The 22,864-nt window shown below is 45.8% G+C and overlaps 1 protein-coding gene across 2 annotated transcripts in view; it reads left to right on the plus strand.

Moving 5' to 3' along the window:
• ITPA (inosine triphosphatase) overlaps positions 1 to 18,203 on the plus strand; it is a 32,706-nt gene extending 14,503 nt beyond the window's left edge. The window contains exons 3-9 of one of the 2 annotated variants that reach the window (XM_073571533.1): positions 5,857 to 5,921; positions 6,924 to 6,997; positions 7,347 to 7,378; positions 8,961 to 9,076; positions 9,211 to 9,287; positions 12,977 to 13,097; positions 18,086 to 18,203. In XM_073571533.1, the coding sequence (XP_073427634.1) occupies positions 5,857 to 5,921; positions 6,924 to 6,997; positions 7,347 to 7,378; positions 8,961 to 9,076; positions 9,211 to 9,287; positions 12,977 to 13,082 (470 nt within the window). In that variant the 3' untranslated portion in view covers positions 13,083 to 13,097; positions 18,086 to 18,203. Of the gene's footprint in view, positions 1 to 5,856; positions 5,922 to 6,923; positions 6,998 to 7,346; positions 7,379 to 8,960; positions 9,077 to 9,210; positions 9,288 to 12,976; positions 13,098 to 15,631; positions 16,011 to 18,085 lie in introns of those variants that run through there. The other variant, XM_073571534.1, reaches the window with a different exon arrangement.
• Positions 18,204 to 22,864: the final 4,661 nt, after the last annotated feature.

The following is a 22,864-nucleotide window of genomic DNA, read 5'->3' on the forward strand; positions in this document are numbered from 1 at the left end:
TAGACAAAATCATAGGAACATGGATATTCTCTCTGTGTTCCCATGACCTTTCTTCAGGACCAAAACCCTTGCAATCAATTAAGAAAAGAGTTTTCCCTCTTACCTTCTTCATGGCCAGAATGTCGTTTACCTCAAACTCGTCCCCCCTGCCAACAGGCTGGGGAGTGTGGTCAGTAGAAGGATGGAACCGGTTCAGTACCACAGGTTTGAGGAGTGACACATGGAAGGAAATGGGAATACGGAGCGAAGGGGGTAATTTCAGTTTGTACGAAACATCATTAATGCGCCTGATAACCTCAAAAGGACCAATGTAACGGGGACCCAGTTTGTAAGATGGTACGTTAAGGCAAATGTATCTGGAGGAAAGCCACACCTTGTCAACAGGAAGATATGGGGGAACGTCCAGGCGCCTCTTGTCATGTTGTTTCGTCCTGTCACAGGCTTTCTCGAGAGCGGTTTTGGTCTCCGGCCATACCCTGGAGAACTCCACGGATAGAGAGTAGGCCGCAGGTACCCCCGAGACAGGAAGTACCGGAAGAGGCACAGTGGGATGCTGTCGGAAAGCGATGAACAAGGGAAACTTGGTGGACGATTCGCTGGAGTGGTTATTGTAGGCAAATTCGGCCCAAGGAAGTAGATCGACCCAGTCGTTTTGATGAGCATTAGTAAAGTGCCGGAGATAGGATGTAAGGATCTGGTTTGTGCGTTCCACCTGCCCATTGGTATGGGGGTGATAAGCAGAAGAGAAGTCCAGTGTCACCTTCATGAATCCACAAAGAGCACTCCAAAACTGGGACGTGAATTGAACCCCTTTGTCAGATACGATGTGCAGCGGGAAACCATGGATTCTGAAGATGTGGGAAATGAAGATCTTCGCCAATTCAGGAGCCGGGGGTAGGCCGGGAAGAGGAACGAAATGAGCCATTTTCGAGAATCTGTCTACAACCACCAGAATCACCGTGCAACGAGAGGAGCGAGGCAAATCGGTAATAAAATCCATGGCTATGTGCTGCCATGGAACCGAAGTTACAGGAAGCAGAAGACCGGAGGGTGGCTGTCTGGTTACTTTGTTCTGAGCGCAGGAAGGACAAGAAGCCACAAAGTCTTTGACATCCTGGGAAAGGGATGGCCACCAATAGTAACGGGAAATCAAGGAAAGAGTCTTCTTGACACCAACGTGGCCGGCAATCTTGGACGAATGTCCCCAGTTCAACACTCGTCTCCGGTTGTTCTCAGCCACAAAGGTTCTTCCCGGAGGTAACGTGGTCAACCTGATAGGAGCCACGGTAATCACCTTAGACGAGTCGATGATATGGGAAGGCTCTTCTTCAGCCTCAGTCGACTGGAAAGACCTAGACAACGCATCAGCTTTAACGTTTTTATCGCCGGGCCGAAAATGAAGTTCAAAGTCAAAGCGGGCGAAGAACAGGGACCACCTAACTTGCCAGGGGTTGAGTCTCTGAGCGGACTGGATGTACGCCAGGTTCTTATGGTCCGTATAGATGTTGAACGGATGTATGGCGCCTTCCAGTAAGTATCTCCATTCTTCCAGAGCCAATTTAATGGCCAACAGCTCTTTGTCGCCGATGGAGTAGTTTCGCTCAGACAGGGAAAAAATTTTAGAAAAGAAGCCACAGGTGACTAGGTGTCCGGAAGATGGCCTCTGCAGAAGGACTGCGCCGACCCCGGCAGAAGATGCGTCCACCTTGAGGGTGAAAGGTCTATTAACCTCAGGACGATGAAGCACTGGAGCCGAGGCGAAGGCTCGTTTCAAGGCCTGGAAAGCTTCTTCTGCCTCTGGGGACCAAGCATTCAGGTTATCCCCTTTGCGGATTAGGGAAGAGATAGGGCGAACAAAAATGGGGGACGAACTGCCGATAGTAGTTCGCAAAGCCGAGGAAACGTTGGATTGACTTCACTCCATGGGGCCATGGCCAATCAAGAACGGCAGACACTTTCGCCGGATCCATTCATAGACCGGAGTCTGAAATAATGTACCCCAGGAATGGCAAGGACATCTGTTCGAAGACACATTTTTCGAGCTTGGCGTAAAGGCGGTTCTCCCTTAAGTGCAAGAGGAATTGGCGCAGTTTTTTTCTGTGAGCAGACAGATCAGCGGAAAACACGAGAATATCGTCCAAGTAGACTACCACGCAGGAGTACAGCATATCTCGGAAGACGTCATTCACAAACTCTTGGAATACCGCTGGGGCGTTGCAAAGGCCGAATGGAATGACCAAGTACTCATAGTGACCGTCTCGGGTGTTAAAGGCGGTCTTCCACTCGTCACCGGAGCGAATGCAGACTAAGTTGTAGGACCCACGAAGATCCAACTTGGTAAAAATTTGTGCTCTGCTTAGTCGGTCGAAGAGCTCCGGGATCAGTGGTAGTGGGTACTTATTCTTGACTGTGATTATCGTTCAGCCCTCGATAGTGTATGCAGGGAAGGAGGCAGCCGTCCTTCTTTTTAACAAAAAAGAATCCCGCTCCTGCGGGTGAAGAGGACTTGCGGATGAAACCCCTGGCAAGATTCTCTTGGATATAATCTGACATAGCTTGGGATTCAGCAGGCGAAAGCGAGTAAATTCTGCCCCTGGGTGAGGTAGCGCCAGGAACGAGGTCAATCAGGCAGTTGTATGGACTATGAGGAGGCAGAGTCTCAGCCTCCTTTTTGTCAAAGACATCCGTGAAAGACCAATAAGTCGACGGCAGACCTGCATGTGCCGAGGACGGACTGGTAAAGTTCATGGGATGGACGGACGACAAGCACCTCTCCTGACAAGATGGCCCCCAGCGGAGTATGTCACCCAACCGCCAGTCCAGGGTTGGCTCATGAGTCCGTAACCAAGGGAGACCAAGAAGCAGTCCGTGGGACATAGTCGACAAGACATGAAAGGAAATCTCTCGGTGCAGAGCTCCAATCTGCATCTCAATCTCCTCAGTGATGTGGGTAACGGTCTCCTGCAAGAGTTTACCATTGACCAAAGCAATTACCCGAGGAGTCTCCAGGGATCTGACAGGAATCCGGTATTTTTTAACCTCCTAATAAAGTTCCCTGCCGCTCCTGAGTCTAAGACAGCCTCTTCAGAATAGTGCTTAGAGTCCACATGCAACAGAACAGACACGATCAATGGGGGAGAGGAGTCACGTACACCCAGGGAGGCCTCTCCTACCACTCCTAGGTGGAGAAGTTTCCCGGCTTCTTGGAAAAGGAGCGAAGAAGATGAGAAGGACTCCCACAGTAAAGACAGAGTCCTTGTGTGAGCCTCTCATTGCGGTGCTGCTCAGCCATCTTGAAACGGTCCACCTGCATGGGCTCAGAGGCGGAGACCGTAGAAGGCACGGGTCGTGAGCGGGGAGGACTGCAAGTAGACGGAGGGAGACGAGGATATCTTCTCTCTGGCTGCCTCACGGGTACGCTCTTGAAAACGCAGGTCAATACATGTGGCAAGAGAGATCAACTCCTCCAAAAGAGGTAGGGGTATCCCGGCCCGCCAGTTCGTCTTTAATCCGACCGGACAGACCATGCCAGAAGGCCCGCACAAGGGCCTCATTGTTCCAACTGAGTTCGGAGGACAAGGTGCGAAACCGGATGGCATATTGTCCTACCGATAGAGTACCCTGGTGGAGGTTAAAGAGGGACTCGGTGGCGGAAGCCAGACGACCCGGCTCGTCGAACACCTTGCGAAAGGTGTCTAAAAAGGTGGAAAGCTGAGAGACGAGGGGATCATCACGCTCCCAGAGAGGGTTTACCCATGCTAACGGCTCCCCTTTTAAGTGGGAAACAATAAAGGCTATCTTCGCACGCTCTGTGGGATAGTGCTGCGGCAAAAGCTCAAAATGTAACCGGCATTGGTTCAAAAATCCACGACAAAACTTAGGGTCACCACTATATTGGGGTGGCTTGCATAAGCGAGGCAGCGGGTGTGGGGCCGAGGACTGTGCAGAAACGGATTGTATGGAAAGGAGCCAATTATCTACTGACGCCATATAGTTGAGGATATGAGCCTGGGTGTTGCGCTGCTGCGTGAGTTCTTGCTGGAGGCTAACCAACTGGGAAGCATTCCCATGGTCAGAGGACTGTAAGGCAGATAAACGGGACTCCATGGACTTGAGGAATGACATAATCCTAGTCTGGTTTTCCAGGAGGAACACTAGCTCCTTTTGGACGGGCGCCGCGGTACCAGCGGAGTCCATGGCCTGATTATACTGTGACGACTCCTGGAGTGGACCCTCTGGGTCGTGGCACCAACCCACCCAGGGCGACCTGACCTAGTGAGGACCACCCCCTCCTATACAAGGAGTGTCAGGGGCAAGCCCCAGGGGGTAAGGTACCACGACTGCTGGCACCAGGCGGCCGGCTCACAGGAGACACAAGTGTACGGAGGCACGTAGTGTACTGGAGAACACAAGGCGTGTATACGGGAGTACGTATGGTGCGCACTGACTAGCACGCCAGGGTGTGAGCAAAGCAGGATGTGTGCAAAGGAGCACGCTAGAATACGGAGCTAGACAGCAGGTGTGCCAGGAGGCACAACAGAGGACTGGAACGGAGTACAGGATAGAGCGAGTGCCAGGAGGCACAACAGAGTACTAGGCAGAGTGCAGGATCAGAGCGTGTGCCAGGAGGCACAGCAGAGCACAAGGCAGAGTACAGGTTCAGAGTGTGTGCCAGGAGGCACAGCAGAGTACAAGGCAGAGGACCCGAATACAGCGCACAGCCAGGCAGGGGACACGGCAGACCAAGCCAGGAATTACAACAATAATCAGGCACCTCGCATAGGAAGAGGTAGCCTGATATAGAACCTGAGTCCTAGAACTTCCGGGTCAAGTCCTCCAGTATCAGAGAGGACAAGACCAAAGACAGCTGAGCAGAGTGCGCGTGCGCACTGGAACATAGCACAACCACGGAGCTAGGAGCAAGAGGTGCGCGTGCGCACCCGACGGGACCCTCGGAGCAGCCGCGGCATCGGAAGTGGTGACGACGAACCCAGGGTCCCGCCCCCAGGTGGGAGCGGCGTGACAGGCGGAGCGACACTCTCACTAGGTAATTATTACTATTGTCGATATACTGTGGGTTCGTTTCATGCTGCCTCATGTGAATTTTTATACGTGCACTTGCACTTTATATCGTGAAACTCTGTACCCCCTTTGTTTTGTTTTACATATATACTATATGTTATGCCACTTTAAGCCATAGCCACCCCTTTCTCCTGTATTTTTGTTCCCCATTAGTTTTTTCATTTATGCTTTTATAAACCAGTGTGGTTTCTTTTATATTTATTGTAATAATAAAATTCAATTGTTTTAAAATGTATTATATTGAAGCATCATTGTTGGAGTTTCTTATGCATATTTTTCGCTTTTTGTTGTCATATGTATGATTGAGTTCACTTGTTGGTGTTTTACTTAACTCATTAAGCTAAAGACTAGCTAAACCTTTGTTATTTTTTTTAATTTTAATTGCAAGCAGATAAGTGGGGTCCGAGTTCTGAGTCCCCCACTGATCACTCAAAAATCCCCTATAAGTGCACAACTCATGGGACAGGGTGGATTCAATCTAAAATCTATGCTTCTCTCTGTTTTGTGTGCGCTCGTGAGCTCTGCACTTTTTTGGGGGGAGGGTTTGAGTTATCGGTGAGGGTTTCAGGACCTGGATCCCCACCGGTATGATTGCAATTAAGAGGATAAAAAAAGTATCAGTGGTTTAGTTATTCCTTAACACTTTTATTTGTGCATGAACACGGTAAAAGGAGTATAAAAATAGGCAGAAGTTTTTTTTTGTTTCTTTGTTTTTTTTCTGCTGTTTTTTGTTTTGTAACTTATCAATGTTTTTTTTTTCTTTTCCATCTTTAGTGCCTGAATACCAAGGAGAATCTGATGAAATTTCAATTCAAAAGTGTAAAGAGGCCGCAAAACAGGTATGGCAAACTGACGGGGTGTGGCAAACTACATTGACGGGGTGTGGCAAATTACAGGGGACATGTGATTTTGGGGAACACCCATTTATCTGCTATCCCCCGATTGCTAGGAGTCGGTCCGCTGGGTCTCCCTGGAATCCCTAAATGAGACGCTGCACAACCCATTCTTGAATGGAGCGGAGGAGCTGATGCTCGACCTTCGCTCTATTCATCGTCTACAGGACTGCTGGAGTAGACCGAGTGCAACGCTCTGCTATTTCTAGCAGTCCCAGTATCTGCAAGTTTCTGTAAGGGCCTTTAAAGGGAACCTGTCACCAGGTTTTCCCCATATAACCTACGACCACCACCTTTCAGCTCCATGTGACAGTATTCTAAAATTCTTTATATATGACACCAATTCGCCCTTCAGTGGAAACAAGAGCTTTTATTATACTCGCCTGCCGGGCTGTCCGGTCTGATGGGCGTCACTGGTCTTGGTTCGATGCTGTCCTCCATCTCTGCTTCATGTGGATGACACTTCTTACATCGCCCACACAATGTCCCACTTCGCGTTCCTACGCAGGTGCACTTCTGTGTGACCTGCCGAGGGTAGAGCAAAATACTGTTCTGTGCATGCACCGGGATATGCTAAAAAGCACCGGCGCATGCACTGCACGTTACATTACTTCTCTTTGCCTTGCTGATGGCAGAGCAAAGTAAGACGCGTCATCCACACAAAGCAGAGAAGGAAGCCGGCATCGCAAGGGGAAAGGTGACGCTTTATCAAGTCCAGGCACTCCCATCGATAGTGTCACGTGAGGCTGGCCGGAGGTTATAGGGAGGCTCCCTTTAAGTAGAACCTTATGTACACACATGGCATTAAACGACACACACAGGATACTCCATTATGTGCCGTGTATTGGACCTTCCACTCCATTCCATTAACCTCTTCTAGAAGAATTCTCTCTCTGGATGACATACCCACTCAGTAGAACCAGGCTATTATGTACTTTCTGATTTCAGATCCAAGGTCCAGTCATCGTTGAAGACACGTGTTTATGTTTCAACGCTCTGGGTGGTCTTCCCGGCCCCTATATGTAAGTGTAAGAATCACTTCTATGCTCTGTGCATTTCCCATGTATGTGCTGGATGTTAGAATCCTTACAGGAGCTCCTCATACTGGATAAAATCTTACAATCTGCCATTTACTGAAAATACTTTTGGGTAAAACCTTGGTGACTTATCCCGTGGAGCCTACAGGACCTGACACGTGTGTGCACCAGGTAAGACACCGCAGCTCGGCCCATCCAGGTGAGGGGGAAGGAGCTACGTTACTAGTCCGGTGGTCTTGATTCCTTTGAAGCAGAACATGTTTCTTCTACTTTAACCTTTTTTTGTCGACCATTCGTATATCTCTATTAATGGGAGGTCTATTTTGTTTTACAGAAAATGGTTTCTTGAGAAGTTGAAACCTGAAGGTATGTTTTCTGTAAACTTATTCTCATATAAGAGGTTGTTCAAGATTAGAAAAAAAAACACATGGTGGCTTTCTCCTGCTTGAAAAACTGTCCTTGCATTGTGTCTGAAATATGTGGGGCTGAGCTACGTTAGGTGCCACACACCACTTGTGGGCCGGTGTGGAAGGATTCTGCTGATTGACTAGTGGCTGCTGCTCTATATCTTGAGGATTCTTGCTACACTTTCACTCCTTACCCCTAGAGGCTGCGATTTTTGCCTTTGAACTTGTTTTTAAAGGGGTATTCCAAAGCTTGGAAGTTATCCTGTATCCATGAGATGGGGAATAACTTCTCCACTGCTTTGGGTCTGACCACTACGACACCCACCGATCCCGAGAACTGGTAGTCTAAAGACCCCATGTAACTGGAGCAGTGGTCACTCGTGCGCGCTGCCAATGCATTCATTCTTAAGGGGACCACTGAAGTTTACCAAACATTACACTCAGCAAGTCTTCGACATAACCTTAAGAATGAATAGAATGGCAGGACACATGATCAACCACTGCTCCATTCACACGGGTCTCTTCAGACTTCTAGTTCTCATGATCGGTGGAGGTCCCAGCAGTTGGATCCCTAGCAATCAGGAAGTTATGTCCTATCCTGTGGATAGGGGATAACTTCTAACCTTGAGAATACCTCTTTAATCAAGATCTCCAGTACTGTTCCTTCCTGTTTGGGCTTGCTTCAGCTTATATGGAACTCTACAGGGGGCCATGCAGACCAGATGGGTATCAGCCAAATGTTGGTTCTGCAACCGTCTTTCTCTCCTAACTCCCCGTACACATGAGAACACAATACGACTGAGCATTCATGTGTTTTCAATGGGGTTAGGGGTGAAAGCCATCATTGTCTGACACCTTCACCTGCCCAATCCTTTTCCAGACATCATCTGTCAGGGATATTCAGGAGGCTCCCAAACACATTAGATGGTTGGCCAGTCGCGATGAAATATAGATTGGCTCAGTCTTAAGGGACTGCTTGAATGTTGTGCCCAGCTCCTGCGATCGGTTGTCTTCAGGCTGTTCCTGCTCCTCCTGCGTCTCTCATTTTATACTACCACTCCTGAGGCCATTTATCTACTGCTTCACTGTTCTCTGCTCATGTCCTACTGGCCATTGGATTTCATCAGTGATCCACCAGTATTGTTACACCATAGTTTTCTAGATCTAATCCCAGACAACCCCTTTAATCCATGGTATGGGGTAGCTACTTTTGTCCATATATGTGCCGTCATGGAGAAATGTGTGTTGGCCACAAAACTGCAGGATATTAAAGTCTTACTGATCGATGCAATAAGTGGTATTTGCCAGAATTTTGCCTTTTTTGGCCTTTTTACGCCTGTCATGGCGAGCTCAGACTGGACCTGGCATGCCTGACAAATTCATCATCCGTTTATGCCAAAAGTAGCTTGAACTACAACAGTTTACTAAAGAGGTGCATATCTCTTAATGAAGGAAGCGCTGGTGTAAGATGCACCACATCCATTAAGACTGGCGCACGAAACAGGGGCTTAATGTGTCCTTGGGCTTTTTTCTGATTTCAGGCTTGCATCGAATGTTGGCCGGATTTGAGGATAAATCTGCGTTTGCCCTTTGCACATTTGCCTATAGCACAGGAAACCCAGAAGACCCCGTACTGCTGTTCAGAGGGAAGACCCTGGTATGTATAACCGGGTATTAAGCAAATAAAGGAACCACCCCCTCCCGTTTCTTCTCTTTTTGGCTGTTTATAGTGTTATTAATTATGGACACACTTTATTATCTATTCCTTTTGATGGTTTATTGCCATTTCAGGGTCAGATAGTGTCTCCTCGAGGGCCTCGTGACTTTGGGTGGGATCCATGTTTCCAGCCTGATGGCTATGAACAAACGTAAGTAGGTTCTGAACCCCCCTAGTTTGCAGGGTTTTCCTTTATGTTGGAACGTATAGAGATAAGGAGCTGTCAGACAGGTGTGGCTGTCAGACCGCCCTTTACAATCTGACATAGAACATCCAACGTTCTCAGTCTATATCTCCATAATGCCGGTCATCAGGTGAGGGTCACAGGCACTAGCTGACATTTCCTTCTCCACCTGAGCTATATGAATTGTTAGTTACTTAGTAAATGCGTTACTTCTCTGGAATCCCATGGGACAAATCTCACAGGTAAAGGAGCCGGCTCTACACAATTATTCCTCTTTAATGTTGGCACAGAGACTTTGTGCTGAAGCTTTCTCTGGCATCTGTCAACCAGAATTGTGCGAGATCTTCCTTACTGATGATGGGCTCCCCAGGCAAGCGGCTATTCATTTACTTCACTATATTTTGTAATGAACATGCATAAAATAGACTGATCCACTCATTAGACGATTTTAAATCTAGTTTGACCTTTTGGAGGGACCTTTTGGAGGGGTATTCTGGTTACAAGAAGTTGTCTCCTGTCATCAAGATAAGAGAGAGCTTCTAGAACAGTGGGGGATCTGATGGCTGAGACCCCCACAACCAACACAATGGGACACTTTTTCATAACATTATGGAACACTGCACCATGGGTATAAGCCCTGCCACTAGGAGCCTGACGCTGCACCATGGGTATAGGCCCTGTAACTAGGAGGCTGACGCTGCACCATGGGTATAGGCCCTGCCACTTGGAGGCTGACGCTGCTCCATGGGTATAGGCCCTGCCCTGCCACTAGGAGCCTGACGCTGCACCATGAGTATAAGCCCTGCCACTAGGAGCCTGACGCTGCACCATGGGGATAGGCCCTATCACTAAGAGACTGACGCTGCACCATGGGTATAGGCCCTGCCACTAGGAGGCTGACGCTGCACCATGGGTATAGGCCCTGCCACTAGGAGGCTGACGCTGCACCATGGGTATAGGCCCTGTCACTAGGAGCCTGATGCTGCACCATGGGTATATGCCCTGCCCTGCCACTAGGAGCCTGACGCTGCACCATGAGTATAAGCCCTGCCACTAGGAGGCTGACGCTGCACCATGGGTATAGGCCCTGCCACTAGGAGCCTGACGCTGCACCATGGTTATAGGCCCTGTCACTAGGAGGCTGACGCTGCACCATGGGTATAGGCCCTGCCACTAGGAGCCTGACGCTGCACCATGGTTATAGGCCCTGTCACTAGGAGGCTGACACTGCACCATGGGTATAGGCCCTGCCACTAGGAGGCTGACGCTGCACCATGGGTATAGGCCCTGTCACTAGGACCATAACCTCTCCCCAGACACCAGGCATCTTTGTTTCAGCCCTTGTGTCTGCAGGAAGTAAACTTATCCTGTATCAGATGTGTTTTTTGGCCTCATGTCTACGGCTGTATTTGCTCACTTTCACGTTCCTGCTCTTTCCACAAGGTCGGCTGTGGCCTGTTGGATCGTCTGGCATTAGTGCCAATCCTTCAGCTGCCACGTAGACCACAGTACAGTATGTACCTTCGCCACGCTCATCATGGCCTCTGCAGATTCCAGCTTGTGTTGTCAGGAGCTGATAGCTTCTTTGTGCCAGACGGTCTTGGGGTTTGATTTTGGTATTGCTGGGGCTGCTCTAGGACGTTCCATTGTTCTTTCCTCCCCCCCCCCCCATGCTCATAATGAGAAAATTTGATTTTTGCGCATGCCTTTAAATCTATTTTTTGTTAAATACATTGGGGAACACAGATTTTTTTTATTTATTACTCCCTTGAATAGCGCCATTGATTTCCACAGCACTTTACAGACCTCGTCATCACAAGCTAAATTCCCTATCACTATATCTTTGGAGTGTTTGGAGAAAACTGGAGAACCTGGAGAAAACCCACACAAACACGGGAGAACTCTTTGTAGATGAGAGGGGACCTTACTACCTAGTATGAACCTCTGAGCGGCAGAGTTTATACCCGCGGTGCTGTGTCCTCCAATGTATTTAATGAGGAAGGGATTGTAGAGTAGGTGCAAAAAAACAATTTTTGTCCCAGCAGTCTTCATTCTCGACCGACCATCCATTTATTCATGGGACTGACAAAGTTGTTTGACCATTGAACCAATCCATTCAGACGCGACAAAAGTGCCCTCTTCTGGTAATCGCTTGGGGTCTCTGTAGTTGGACCCCCCACTGATTTATAGCTATAGGTGGATATTTGATATGTTGTAAGCAGATTCCCCCTTTAAGCATGGTTTGGCCTAGTAATGTGTCTGGTTATACAGTGCTGAGTGCAGTATGTAGCATGGCCACAAGATGGCACTCTTATTACTCGTCTTGCAGGCTCCCAGGATGAGGCCTGTTCACACTTGTGAATTGACATTGACATTGACCAAAATCTCCAGGTGTAAAAGAGGCTCAAACATCAGCAAATATCTCTCTAGATACTTTTCACTGAACCAAACTTTCACTTGTACGTGGAAGTGCCAGGTGTGGCCTGGCATCTAATAGAATTGGTGCCAATCGATTCACAGAGCCCGATCCATCAGCCATGTAATCTGTTGCCGCTGGACGGGAGGCCTGAAGACCACCTCTGACATGACCACATCCATGGCTCTTCTTTTGATTAGTCGGTCTGGCGGGGTATGGCGTGCGCCATGTCGCCGTGATGACGTCCTGCCAAGTCTGCTAATCATGAGGAGAGCCGCGGATATCGCCATGTAAGCAGCGGTCTCAGGGCTTTCGTCCGTGGACATGGATTGTTGATTCGGCCGATGACCCAGGTGCACATCGGTTCGGATGACCAATTCTAGCTCCTACTCCTACACATGCAGGGTAGATCTTATAATGGTGCCCAAGGTTCATTTGTTCCCTTCCCAAAAGTTGATTACTGCCTTTTATAGGAAGGTTTTTCACATAATTGGACAATTTAGTGTTCATCAACCCATTACTTGTATGATTTACAATATGACGGAAATGCACGTGACAGGAATTAATGACTAGATGCTTTGTTCATTCTTTTTAAATATTAGTGCTTTATTCCACTTTGGACTTTCATTTTTAAAGGGAATCCGTCAGCATGTTTTGCTATGTAATCCGAGAGCAGCATAACGTAGGGGCAGAGACCCTGATTCCGTAGGGGCAGAGACCCTGATTCCAGGAATGTGGCTGTGTTGCTGTTTCAATAAAATCAGTGTTTTATCAGCCGGAGATTATAACTAGAGGACTAGGTGTCTTGTGCCTCCTGGTCCAAACCCTTCCCCAGCACTGATTAGTAGCTTGTGGTTATTATACAATGTACACAGAGAGCAGCCAATCAGTGGTGTGGGCGGGGTTATACAGAGCTCAGCATTCAGAGCTCTGCTAGATCTGATGCAGAGAAAACAGGGATTGTATCACAACTGCTGCACCCAGTAAACTAAGGAATGCATAGCTGGAATCAGGGTGTCTGCCCCTACATCATGCCGCTGTCCAATTAAATGGCAAAAACTTGCTGACAGATTCCTTTTCTTACTATTTTTTTTTCTTTACTTCATTTGATTGCACCAGATTTCTCTGTTCCCAGAATCCTTTCCTCTACAATGCTGTGGAGGTGTAATAACACGTGTGATATCTCAGATACCAGCTTTCATACTACGGTTCACCTGCCATTATAAATCTTCCTGTACAGGTATGCGGAGCTTCCAAAAGAAGTGAAGAACAGTATTTCCCATCGCTACAGAGCCCTGAAAGAAATGTCAGATTATTTTATCCAGAATGGCGCCCCTAAAGTCTGAGAGGAGGAAGCTGAAGTGAGTCTTGTTTGGTTAGGCTGGCTTACTAACTAGTGATGAGCGAGCGTGCTGGGATAAGGTCTTTTCTGAGCATGCTCCGGTGCTAACCGAGTGTCTCCTACGTGCTCAAATGATATGTTAGAGTCCCCGCGGCTCCATGTTTCATTATTATTATTATTATTATTATTTATTGTTATAGCACCATTTATTCCATGGCGCTTTACATGTAGCGAGGGGTATACATAAAAACAAGTACAATAATGTTGAACAATACAAATCATAACTGGTACAGGAGGAGAGAGGACCCTGCCCGTGAGGGCTCACAATCTACAAGGGATGGGTGATAATACAGTAGGCGAGGGTAGAGCTGGTCGTGCAGCGGTTTGGTGGATCGGTGCTTACTGCAGGTTGTAGGCTTGTCGGAAGAGGTGGGTCTTCAGGCTCTTTTTGAAGGTTTTGATGGTAGGTGAGAGTCTGATATGTTGTGGTAGAGAGTTCCAGAGTAGGGGGGATGGACGGGAGAAATCTTGTATGCGATTGTGGGAAGAGGAGATAAGAGGGGAGTAGAGAAGGAGATCTTGTGAGGATCGGAGGTTGCGTGCAGGAAAGTACCGGGAGACGAGGTCACAGATGTATGGAGGACTCAGGTTGTGGATGGCTTTGTATGTCATGGTTAGGGTTTTGTACTGGAGTCTCTGGGCAATACTGATCGACAGGCGCAACACATGCAGGGATTGCCTATTGAGTACGAACAAGAGTTGAGGCCTCAAAGGTCATGTGTCAAATTAGGACATATAGGTAATATTCTGCAATTAATGACCATACCTGCTTAGTAACATAACACTTAGTATATACTGACTGTTCCAATTGAAGTAATGTTATATAAAATATAACTATTATTATTGCATTTAGAAGTCTCAAAATCCTAAAACAATGTGCAAAAAAATTTTTCTCTCAACACATAATAAATAAAATAAAAAAAAAAATAAAAATATATAAAAAAAAAAAAATTTCTCTCAACACATAATAATAAATACTAATATTAATAAACCTTAGATATTACTCCAATTGAGGTTCTAAATGTGTAATGACATGTCCTGATTTATGATCTTAAAGCGAATCTGTCACCTATTTTTTCGACTATAAGCTGTGGCCACCGCCATCAGGGGCTTATCTACAGCATTCTGTAATGCTGTAGATAAGCCCCCAATGTAACCTGAAAGAGAAGAAAAACAAGTTAGATTATACTCACCCAGGGGCGGTCCGGGTCCGATGGGTGTCGCCGTTCCGTCCGGGTATTCAGGTTATTTACAGTAGATACAACCAATCAACTCCTCCATTGTATATGTGCCTGCAAATAAAAAAGGGGGGGGGAATGTAAGACGCCGTCCGATATAGTGTATTCACCAACAGGGATCATCAAGATAAAAGTGTAGATGAACATCCACCAATAATAATCATTGAGAGTATGAGGTTCACATATATATGCCACAAGGACATTACATGACATCACATATAGGTCACATGTTCGTGAACAATAAAGTTATCATAGTGATGGTTTCTATCTATAAGCCCCTAAGCATGACACCACTCTGATACCATGTATCGGGATCTTTTAGTAAAACTAATATTATTAAAAACAATTAGAATATGTTATACACTTAGGATTATTTCCTTTATAAGGCCATGTTCCCATGTTGCGTTTTTGCTGCGTTTTTTTTCCACAGGCAAAACCTGCTCTCAGTAGTAAAGAAGCTCCTTACAAAAAGCCGGTTTTGCTGCATTTTTATTACTGTGTTTTTGTTTCATGTTCAAAAAGTTTAGTTGCCCCGAAAAAAGTCTGATTTAACTTTCTTAGGTTTTAGCACCAAAAAAGCAGCAAAAGCCGATACCTGCGATTTTTGCACTTACCCGTTGTTTCCTGTGGGTGAAAAAATGCTGCAAATACACTGACAAAACCGCTGAACAAAGTGACATGCTGCAGTTTGCAAAAAACAAAGCAGTTTTAGAAATCAGTCAGTGAAAAAAAAAAACAAGGTGTGCAGGAGATTCCTGAAAACTCATAGCTTTTGCTGGTACTGTAAAACGCAGTGTTACACCCGGTCCCTGTCCTGGCGCGGCACCCAGGTCTGCCACTGTTACACCTGGTCCCCGTCCTGGCGCTGCGTCCAGGCCTGCCGCTGCTCTCCGTTCTGGGCACTCACCTCGAGCCTCACATAGGCAGCAGCCGGCCTCCTCTGGACCTCATGCTGCTGCTCAGCGTTCTGTCCTCCCTCCTGCCTCCTCCTCCTGGCGTCCTGTGAGGAGATCTGTAGCTAAGGCTATTAGGGCACGCCCGCCCGCTCTCTTGCCTTCTTAAAGGGGCAGCGTGCATTATTCAAAAAGTGCAATTAACCAATGGCAGTGCACTGGCTGCTATTTCTGGCCTCTCCTCCATAGGGAGAGCGCTGCAGCAATGAGTATCTATCATTGTGGCAGCCGGTTCGCATGTGAACCTGTCTGTGCTGCATCTGCAGTCTCTGTGCATTGTCTAACGCTCTCTGTCTCCACAGCATAGCAGTATCCTGCGCTTCCTGGTTATATCTGTAACCATCTGGGCCTAAGCCATCCTGTTCCGCTAACAGCTATCCATATCTAAGGACTGTGTGAAGGTCACTGGAACCGACTCCTTACCATCTACCCGGATCCAGGACCCAGCTCATTACGGACTAAACTTTAACTACTGTTATCCCTTTTGGTCCCGCTGGGACAGCTGCCAGGTGTTCGGGGTCTAACTGGAGGTAGCACCTGTGTCCTCCGGTATTCCATTCTGGCCCTGCCTGAGGGGCTTTACTACGTGTACCCGGGGCTCACTAGTCACGCCCCCTTCGGACCCCCCCGGACCGTGGTCCCGAGGTTCCACTTAAAAAATAAAAATGAATGTGAACTTCACCATCTCTGCTTCCATTCGTTACATGCAGTTTAAAATCTGCATTAAAAAAGCAGCAAAAACGCAATGTGTGAACATACCTTTAAATGGAGAACAGCATTAGACATGAACACTGCATATATTATAAGGAATCCTGCCTTTTTATAGTCCTGATTATTTTAATATCATAAATCAGGACATGTCATTATGCAAATAGCAACCTCAATTAGGGTAATATCTAATGTTTAGTAATATTACCTATATACAGTGGGGCAAAAAAGTATTTAGTCAGTCAGCAATAGTGCAAGTTCCACCACTTAAAAAGATGAGAGGCGTCTGTAATTTACATCATAGGTAGACCTCAACTATGGGAGACAAACTGAGAAAAAAAAATCCAGAAAATCACATTGTCTGTTTTTTTTTTTTCATTTTATTTGCATATTATGGTGGAAAATAAGTATTTGGTCAGAAACAAGCAATCAAGATTTCTGGCTCTCACAGACCTGTAACTTCTTTAAGAGTCTCCTCTTTCCTCCACTCATTACCTGTAGTAATGGCACCTGTTTAAACTTGTTATCAGTATAAAAAGACACCTGTGCACACCCTCAAACAGTCTGACTCCAAACTCCACTATGGTGAAGACCAAAGAGCTGTCAAAGGACACCAGAAACAAAATTGTAGCCCTGCACCAGGCTGGGAAGACTGAATCTGCAATAGCCAACCAGCTTGGAGTGAAGAAATCAACTGTGGGAGCAATAATTAGAAAATGGAAGACATACAAGACCACTGATAATCTCCCTCGATCTGGTGCTCCACGCAAAATCCCACCCCGTGGGGTCAGAATGATCACAAGAACGGTGAGCAAAAATCCCAGAACCACGCGGGGGGACCTAGTGAATGAACTGCAGAGAGCTGGGACCAAAGTAACAAGGCCTACCATAAGTAACACACTACGCCACCATGGACTCAGATCCTGCAGTGCCAGACGTGTCCCACTGCTTAAGCCTGTAAATGTCCGGGCCCGTCTGAAGTTTGCTAGAGAGCATTTGGATGATCCAGAGGAGTTTTGGGAGAATGTCCTATGGTCTGATGAAACCAAACTGGAACTGTTTGGTAGAAACACAACTTGTCGTGTTTGGAGGAAAAAGAATACTGAGTTGCATCCATCAAACACCATACCTACTGTAAAGCATGGTGGTGGAAACATCATGCTTTGGGGCTGTTTCTCTGCAAAGGGGCCAGGACGACTGATCCGGGTACATGGGGCCATGTATCGTGAGATTTTGAGTGCAAACCTCCTTCCATCAGCAAGGGCATTGAAGATGAAACGTGGCTGGGTCTTTCAACATGACAATGATCCAAAGCACACCGCCAGGGCAACGAAGGAGTGGCTTCGTAAGAAGCATTTCAAGGTCCTGGAGTGGCCTAGCCAGTCTCCAGATCTCAACCCTATAGAAAACCTTTGGAGGGAGTTGAAAGTCCGTGTTGCCAAGCGAAAAGCCAAAAACATCACTGCTCTAGAGAAGATCTGCATGGAGGAATGGGCCAACATACCAACAACAGTGTGTGGCAACCTTGTGAAGACTTACAGAAAACGTTTGACCTCTGTCATTGCCAACAATGGATATATCACAAAGTATTGAGATGAAATTTTGTTTCTGACCAAATACTTATTTTCCACCATAATATGGAAAATAAAATGAAAAAAAAACAGACAATGTGATTTTCTGGATTTTTTTTTCTCAGTTTGTCTCCCATAGTTGAGGTCTACCTATGATGTAAATTACAGACGCCTCTCATCTTTTTAAGTGGTGGAACTTGCACTATTGCTGACTGACTAAATACTTTTTTGCCCCACTGTATATGCTGAAATAAATCATTTTCATTCTTTTTTAGCACATGGTTTTGGGATTTTGAAACTTTTAAATGCATTAATAAAAGGTATGTTTTATGACTCCAACTGGAATAGTCAATGAATTGGTTTGGATATTATTGGAGAAACCCACAAAGTTCTGTACAGTGACTTTATAACACTTAGTATAGACTAACATAGCGTATTGGTGTTATTCTTTTGATTTATATCCTTTTTTCTTTCCAGGATTGATACTTACGGAGCGTTTTGAAAACTTTCTTCACATCACTTGGTCCACCACCACGTTATTGTGCCCTGATATATGGCGGAAGATGTTCAATAAATTATTTGGAATTCTTTTCTACGTAAATGTTGTGCCATTGTGCGGCTGATACACAGGCATGGAAGGGACTTCACTAGTTATGGGCCACTGAAGGTGATAGAGCTGCTACACCTTGTACTGGCTCTCATATATTAAAATCAGAGCACCTTTGGGAAAAATAAAGTTTTGTTTTTTTTTTTTGTTCTAGTTGGACAACCCCTTTAAAGAGAATCTGTCAGCAGGTTTTTGGTATTTAATGTAAGAACAGCATGATTTTGGGACATAAACCCTGAATCCAGTGATGTGTCACTTGCTCTATAGCTTCCTGTAGTTTCAATACAATCGGTGTTTTATGAGCAGGATATTATCACTAGAGGACTAGGTTTCCCATGCCAAGCAGTCCAGCCCACACTACTGAATGGCAGCTTTCTGCCTATGCACACAGTGTACACAGGAAGCTGCCAATCAGTGGTGTGGTCGGGGTTATTGACAGCTCAGCATTCTGAACACTGCTACATCTACAGCAGAATAAACAGGGATTCTATCAAAACTACAGCAAGCAGCCCAATAAGTGACTCATAGCTGCAATCGGAATCTCATGCTGCTCTCAGATTACATTGCAAAAGCCTGCTGACAGATTCCCTTTCACTGAGATGATAAACTGGTTCTTTGTCCCAGACTTGGTGAGGTGCATAGTTAGGGATGACACCTCTCCTAAACAATTGGATTATATGGCTTTGAAGTGATGGTGATTTACACGCTATGTTGAGGCTGAAGGTAAAGTATTGATATAAAGAAAATGCCATCTTCAGTCCTTTACACTGAACACTGAGGGCATAGGGAAAAATAATAAAATATTTACCGTAGCTTCAATGTATAATCAGATTATTAGGGTCACAGTCTTATATATTTTTTTTAATTTTCTGAAAGTTTCAACACTCAGACTGGTGTTGGATCAGGCAGCACGTTCCTACATAATCAGAGGAAATGGGATTTGCAGGCCAGTTTCTCTATCCATATGAGGTTTCCGCTGCTGCCTTGTTATTTTAGTGTACAGATGATATCACCAGTTCCACGGGCCTTACTGTGGTTTCCATCTTGCTTAAGTTGAGCATCTAAATTTCACTTTTAGAGACAAAATGACCCAGGAAGGGTATCATTTATATAGCATAAAGTTAACCCTAACCGGGGAAAGCCCCACAAGCCATAGATCCCTCTCTTAACAGGCAAATAAAACTTTCCTCTTAATCTAATTTATTAAAAAAAAACATTATTTACACGTATATACTTTTCAGTGGGGTAATAGATTTTAAAAAATCCCGATGTTTGCCAGTGTTTGTAACGGCAGTCTGAATAGCATATAAACTGCTTAACCCTGTGTATTAGGCCATAGCGTCGCGGAATGCCCTCAGTACACGACTGATAGACAAAGTATGGATATGTAACAAGTATCAGACATGCAGCATATGTAACCGCACCCAGCAGGTTTCACCGATTCCTCAGCATCATCAGGGGATGAGACATTCACACCAAGGTCCCATCATCTGATGACACAAATGAATCAGTGAAACATGCTGGGAGACATAGTCTGTGTTTCTGACTTATATGCTCTTCTTAGTTACGGTATTGTGAGTTAATTTACAAACTACACTAGCAAACTTTTTTTTTCCTCTATTATCCTATTGAAATGAATGTCAAAAATGATATTTGTTTTTTTTAATCCCTTTATATTAGTTAAGTTTTATTGGCCTGTTAAATAGGTGTCTATACCTAGTGGGGGCTTTGCCATTTTAAGGTTAACTTCTCCCGTAGAGGGATTGGAGACGTTGGAATTCGATGTGCCCAACCCTTGTTTCCATTGTCTGCCCGTAGGGGGAAAGAGTAAGGGACAAACCCATCCATGTTCAATGGTCCTGCCAAAATTGTCAAGATCCTCCTTTCATCTAAGTCCAAATTCACACTTCCGTTTTTTCTTGAATGCAAAATAACCCAGACCACTTTTCTTTGAGCTGGTTCTCAATTTCATTGTCAAACAGCCAGTCAATAAAAAAACCCGCAAGATTGCCAAGTTTGATTTTTAATAAAGTGAAAAGAAAGATAAATGTCTAAAAAATGTAACACAAGTTTGAGTTAAATGATAGGTCGTTCTCTGATGATGGCTTACCATTAGGCTATTGTAAAACCTACCTAAGGGAACGCCCTCTAAAGTATGGAGGTATCTCCGTGTAGGTCATTCCGCCATAACGTGCGTCTGTAAGGACATTTCTAGACTGAATGAAACCACTCCGGCGATTTTCTACAACCACTGCAGGCAAAAACAAGCAAAACAGTAGCAACTTCAGTCCTACTTCGATCCAACCCTAGGATCCTGAGAAGGTGAGAAGTATGCGAGGAAGGCTTGTGCTGGCCGAAATGTGGCAAATCTGCCGTAAATATGTCCTAAATAACCCTCTCTTTCTGTAAGAATGTGAGTCATTTTCCAGGCAGTATGAAGTGCTCCTGGCCACATTGCATTTCCTTTACGGTTTGCAAACCTGCAGCCCGATGACTTACAGAAGTCACCATCTGTCCGGGCACAAAGCTCGCAGAAGAGTTTCTAGCATTCTGTTATTGAGACAATTTTATGTTTTCAGGATGAAAATATTGTTTCTCGGAAATGTATTTTAGGTTGTGGATTGGAAAACTGGCTACAAAGACTATCCGTATAAAGGATGTATGAAATAGGTCCTACATTACAAACACTTTTCATTTGAGATTGGGATGCGCAAGTCATAGAGGGTCCCAAAATTGCGTTACCCCTCCCCTGAAGAACCATCATAAAGATCGGCCAGATAGAGGAGGTTTCACAGACATGGCCAAGCGTACAGTCTCCTTTCCTCTAGAGGAGAGCTACTTCCAAATGAAAAGGCTGCAAAATGAAAACATTCAAATTCACCCTAGACTGAGAGGTCTCACTGTGTGTACAGGGGGCAACTTGTCAGTTAAGCAGATGGGGGTGGAGTGGCGCCTTGGACGAGCCTTCCTATTCATCCTGCAGCACTTCAGACTAAAAGATGCACCACTGCAATAGCGCAGCCGGCCTCTGATTCACGGTGCCTGTGGATCACGCAGCATGACTCAGCTGACCGACAGCTGAGCAGCAACTTTACCATCAGCATCAGATAATCCATTAGCTGCCCAGTGGTTCCACTCCGCATTTAGTTAAGTAACCTATTGATGTGCTAATTAAAATAAACTTTAAAAAGTCACTAAAATACAACTAGGTTCCTAAAGTCCTTGGTTCAAAAGTGATGGGTACAAACCCCATTAAATAGCCTTGTAGATGTATTTTAGACTGCGCAGTGCTTTTGTGGGGGTGGAGGATGTTTTTTTTTCTTCACCTCAGCAGTTTCCTCAAATTTTTAATAAATTGCACGGAAAAATCACAATTGCTGGGAAAAATTTGGGAAACCGCATCCACATTAGGCAAGGGATAAAATGGGGCTGTTCAAGTTAGGCTCTGTTCCCGTGTCTGTTGACTCGCTTCATTTTAGACTGAGTAAGGCTGGTTTCACACTTGCGTTTTTTTTTGCGGTATTTTAGCGCTAAATAGCGCATGCGTTTTTTTTTCCTATACTTTGCATGGGATGCGCTTATGTGCGCATACACATGCGTTTGTACGCGTTTTTCCGCGCATGCGTTTTTTTGCGGTATGCGCTCGGGCGCACAAAATGCAACCTGTTACATTTTTTGGGCGTCCGACTTGCCTCAAAAAAACGCATGCGCGCGCAATGCGTTTTTTTACAGCAAGACACCCATTATAAGTCTATGGTGAGCATATGTGCGCATTGGCATGCTTATGTATGCGTTTTTTTGCACATGCGTTTTTTTTTTACCATTAGTTTAGACAATGGAATTTAGGGGTTTGGGTTAGAGTTAGGGTTAGTTAAGGGGGGTTAGGGTCAGGGTTAGGATCAGGGTATGGTTTGGCTAAGGGTTAGGGTTAGGATCAGGGTATGGTTTGGTTAAGGGTTAGGGTCAGGGTTAGGATCAGGGTATGGTTTGGTTAAGGGTCAGGGTTAGGATCAGGGTATGGTTTGGTTAAGGGTTAGGGTTAGGATCAGGGTATGGTTTGGTTAAGGGTCAGGGTTAGGGTTAGGATCAGGGTATGGTTTGGTTAAGGGTTAGGGTTAGTAAAGTCATGGTTTGGGTTAGTGTGAGGGGCCACCTAATGTTGGAAAAAACGCAAACGCGGTAAAAATGCACTAAAAACGCTGCGTTTTTTTCATGCATGCTCATAAAAATGCTTGAAAAAAACGCAGCATCTGTATGTGTTTGTATGCGTTTTTTCAATGCGTTTTTTTGCGGGAAAAACGCGCTGCAAAAAAAAGCAAGTGTGAAACTAGCCTAAGGCCAGTTTCACACTTCCGTTTTTATGGGTCAGTGAAAATCCGCCAAAATGGCGGAAAGCGGATCTGTTGCTAACTGATGTGAACGGATGCCACCGGACCGTTATTTTTGACGGATCCGCCGAATGAAGAATTTCAAAGGAGCCGCTGCCCGGGAAGGGGAGAGTGAGAGAGAGAGATTTTCGTCCACCAGAAAGGATTTCACGGTTAAATTTCTCCCTGACTTCCTTTCTCCGGGCATGCGCACTGTAAAATGCGGATCCTGCAGCAAAAAAAAGTTGCAGGGTCTGTCCAGGCATGTCGGCGGACGCAAAA

Source organism: Dendrobates tinctorius, unplaced genomic scaffold (assembly GCF_039654945.1).
Source record: "Dendrobates tinctorius isolate UK_male_01 unplaced genomic scaffold, ASM3965494v1 ptg000029l, whole genome shotgun sequence".
Taxonomy (NCBI): Eukaryota; Metazoa; Chordata; class Amphibia; order Anura; family Dendrobatidae; genus Dendrobates; species Dendrobates tinctorius.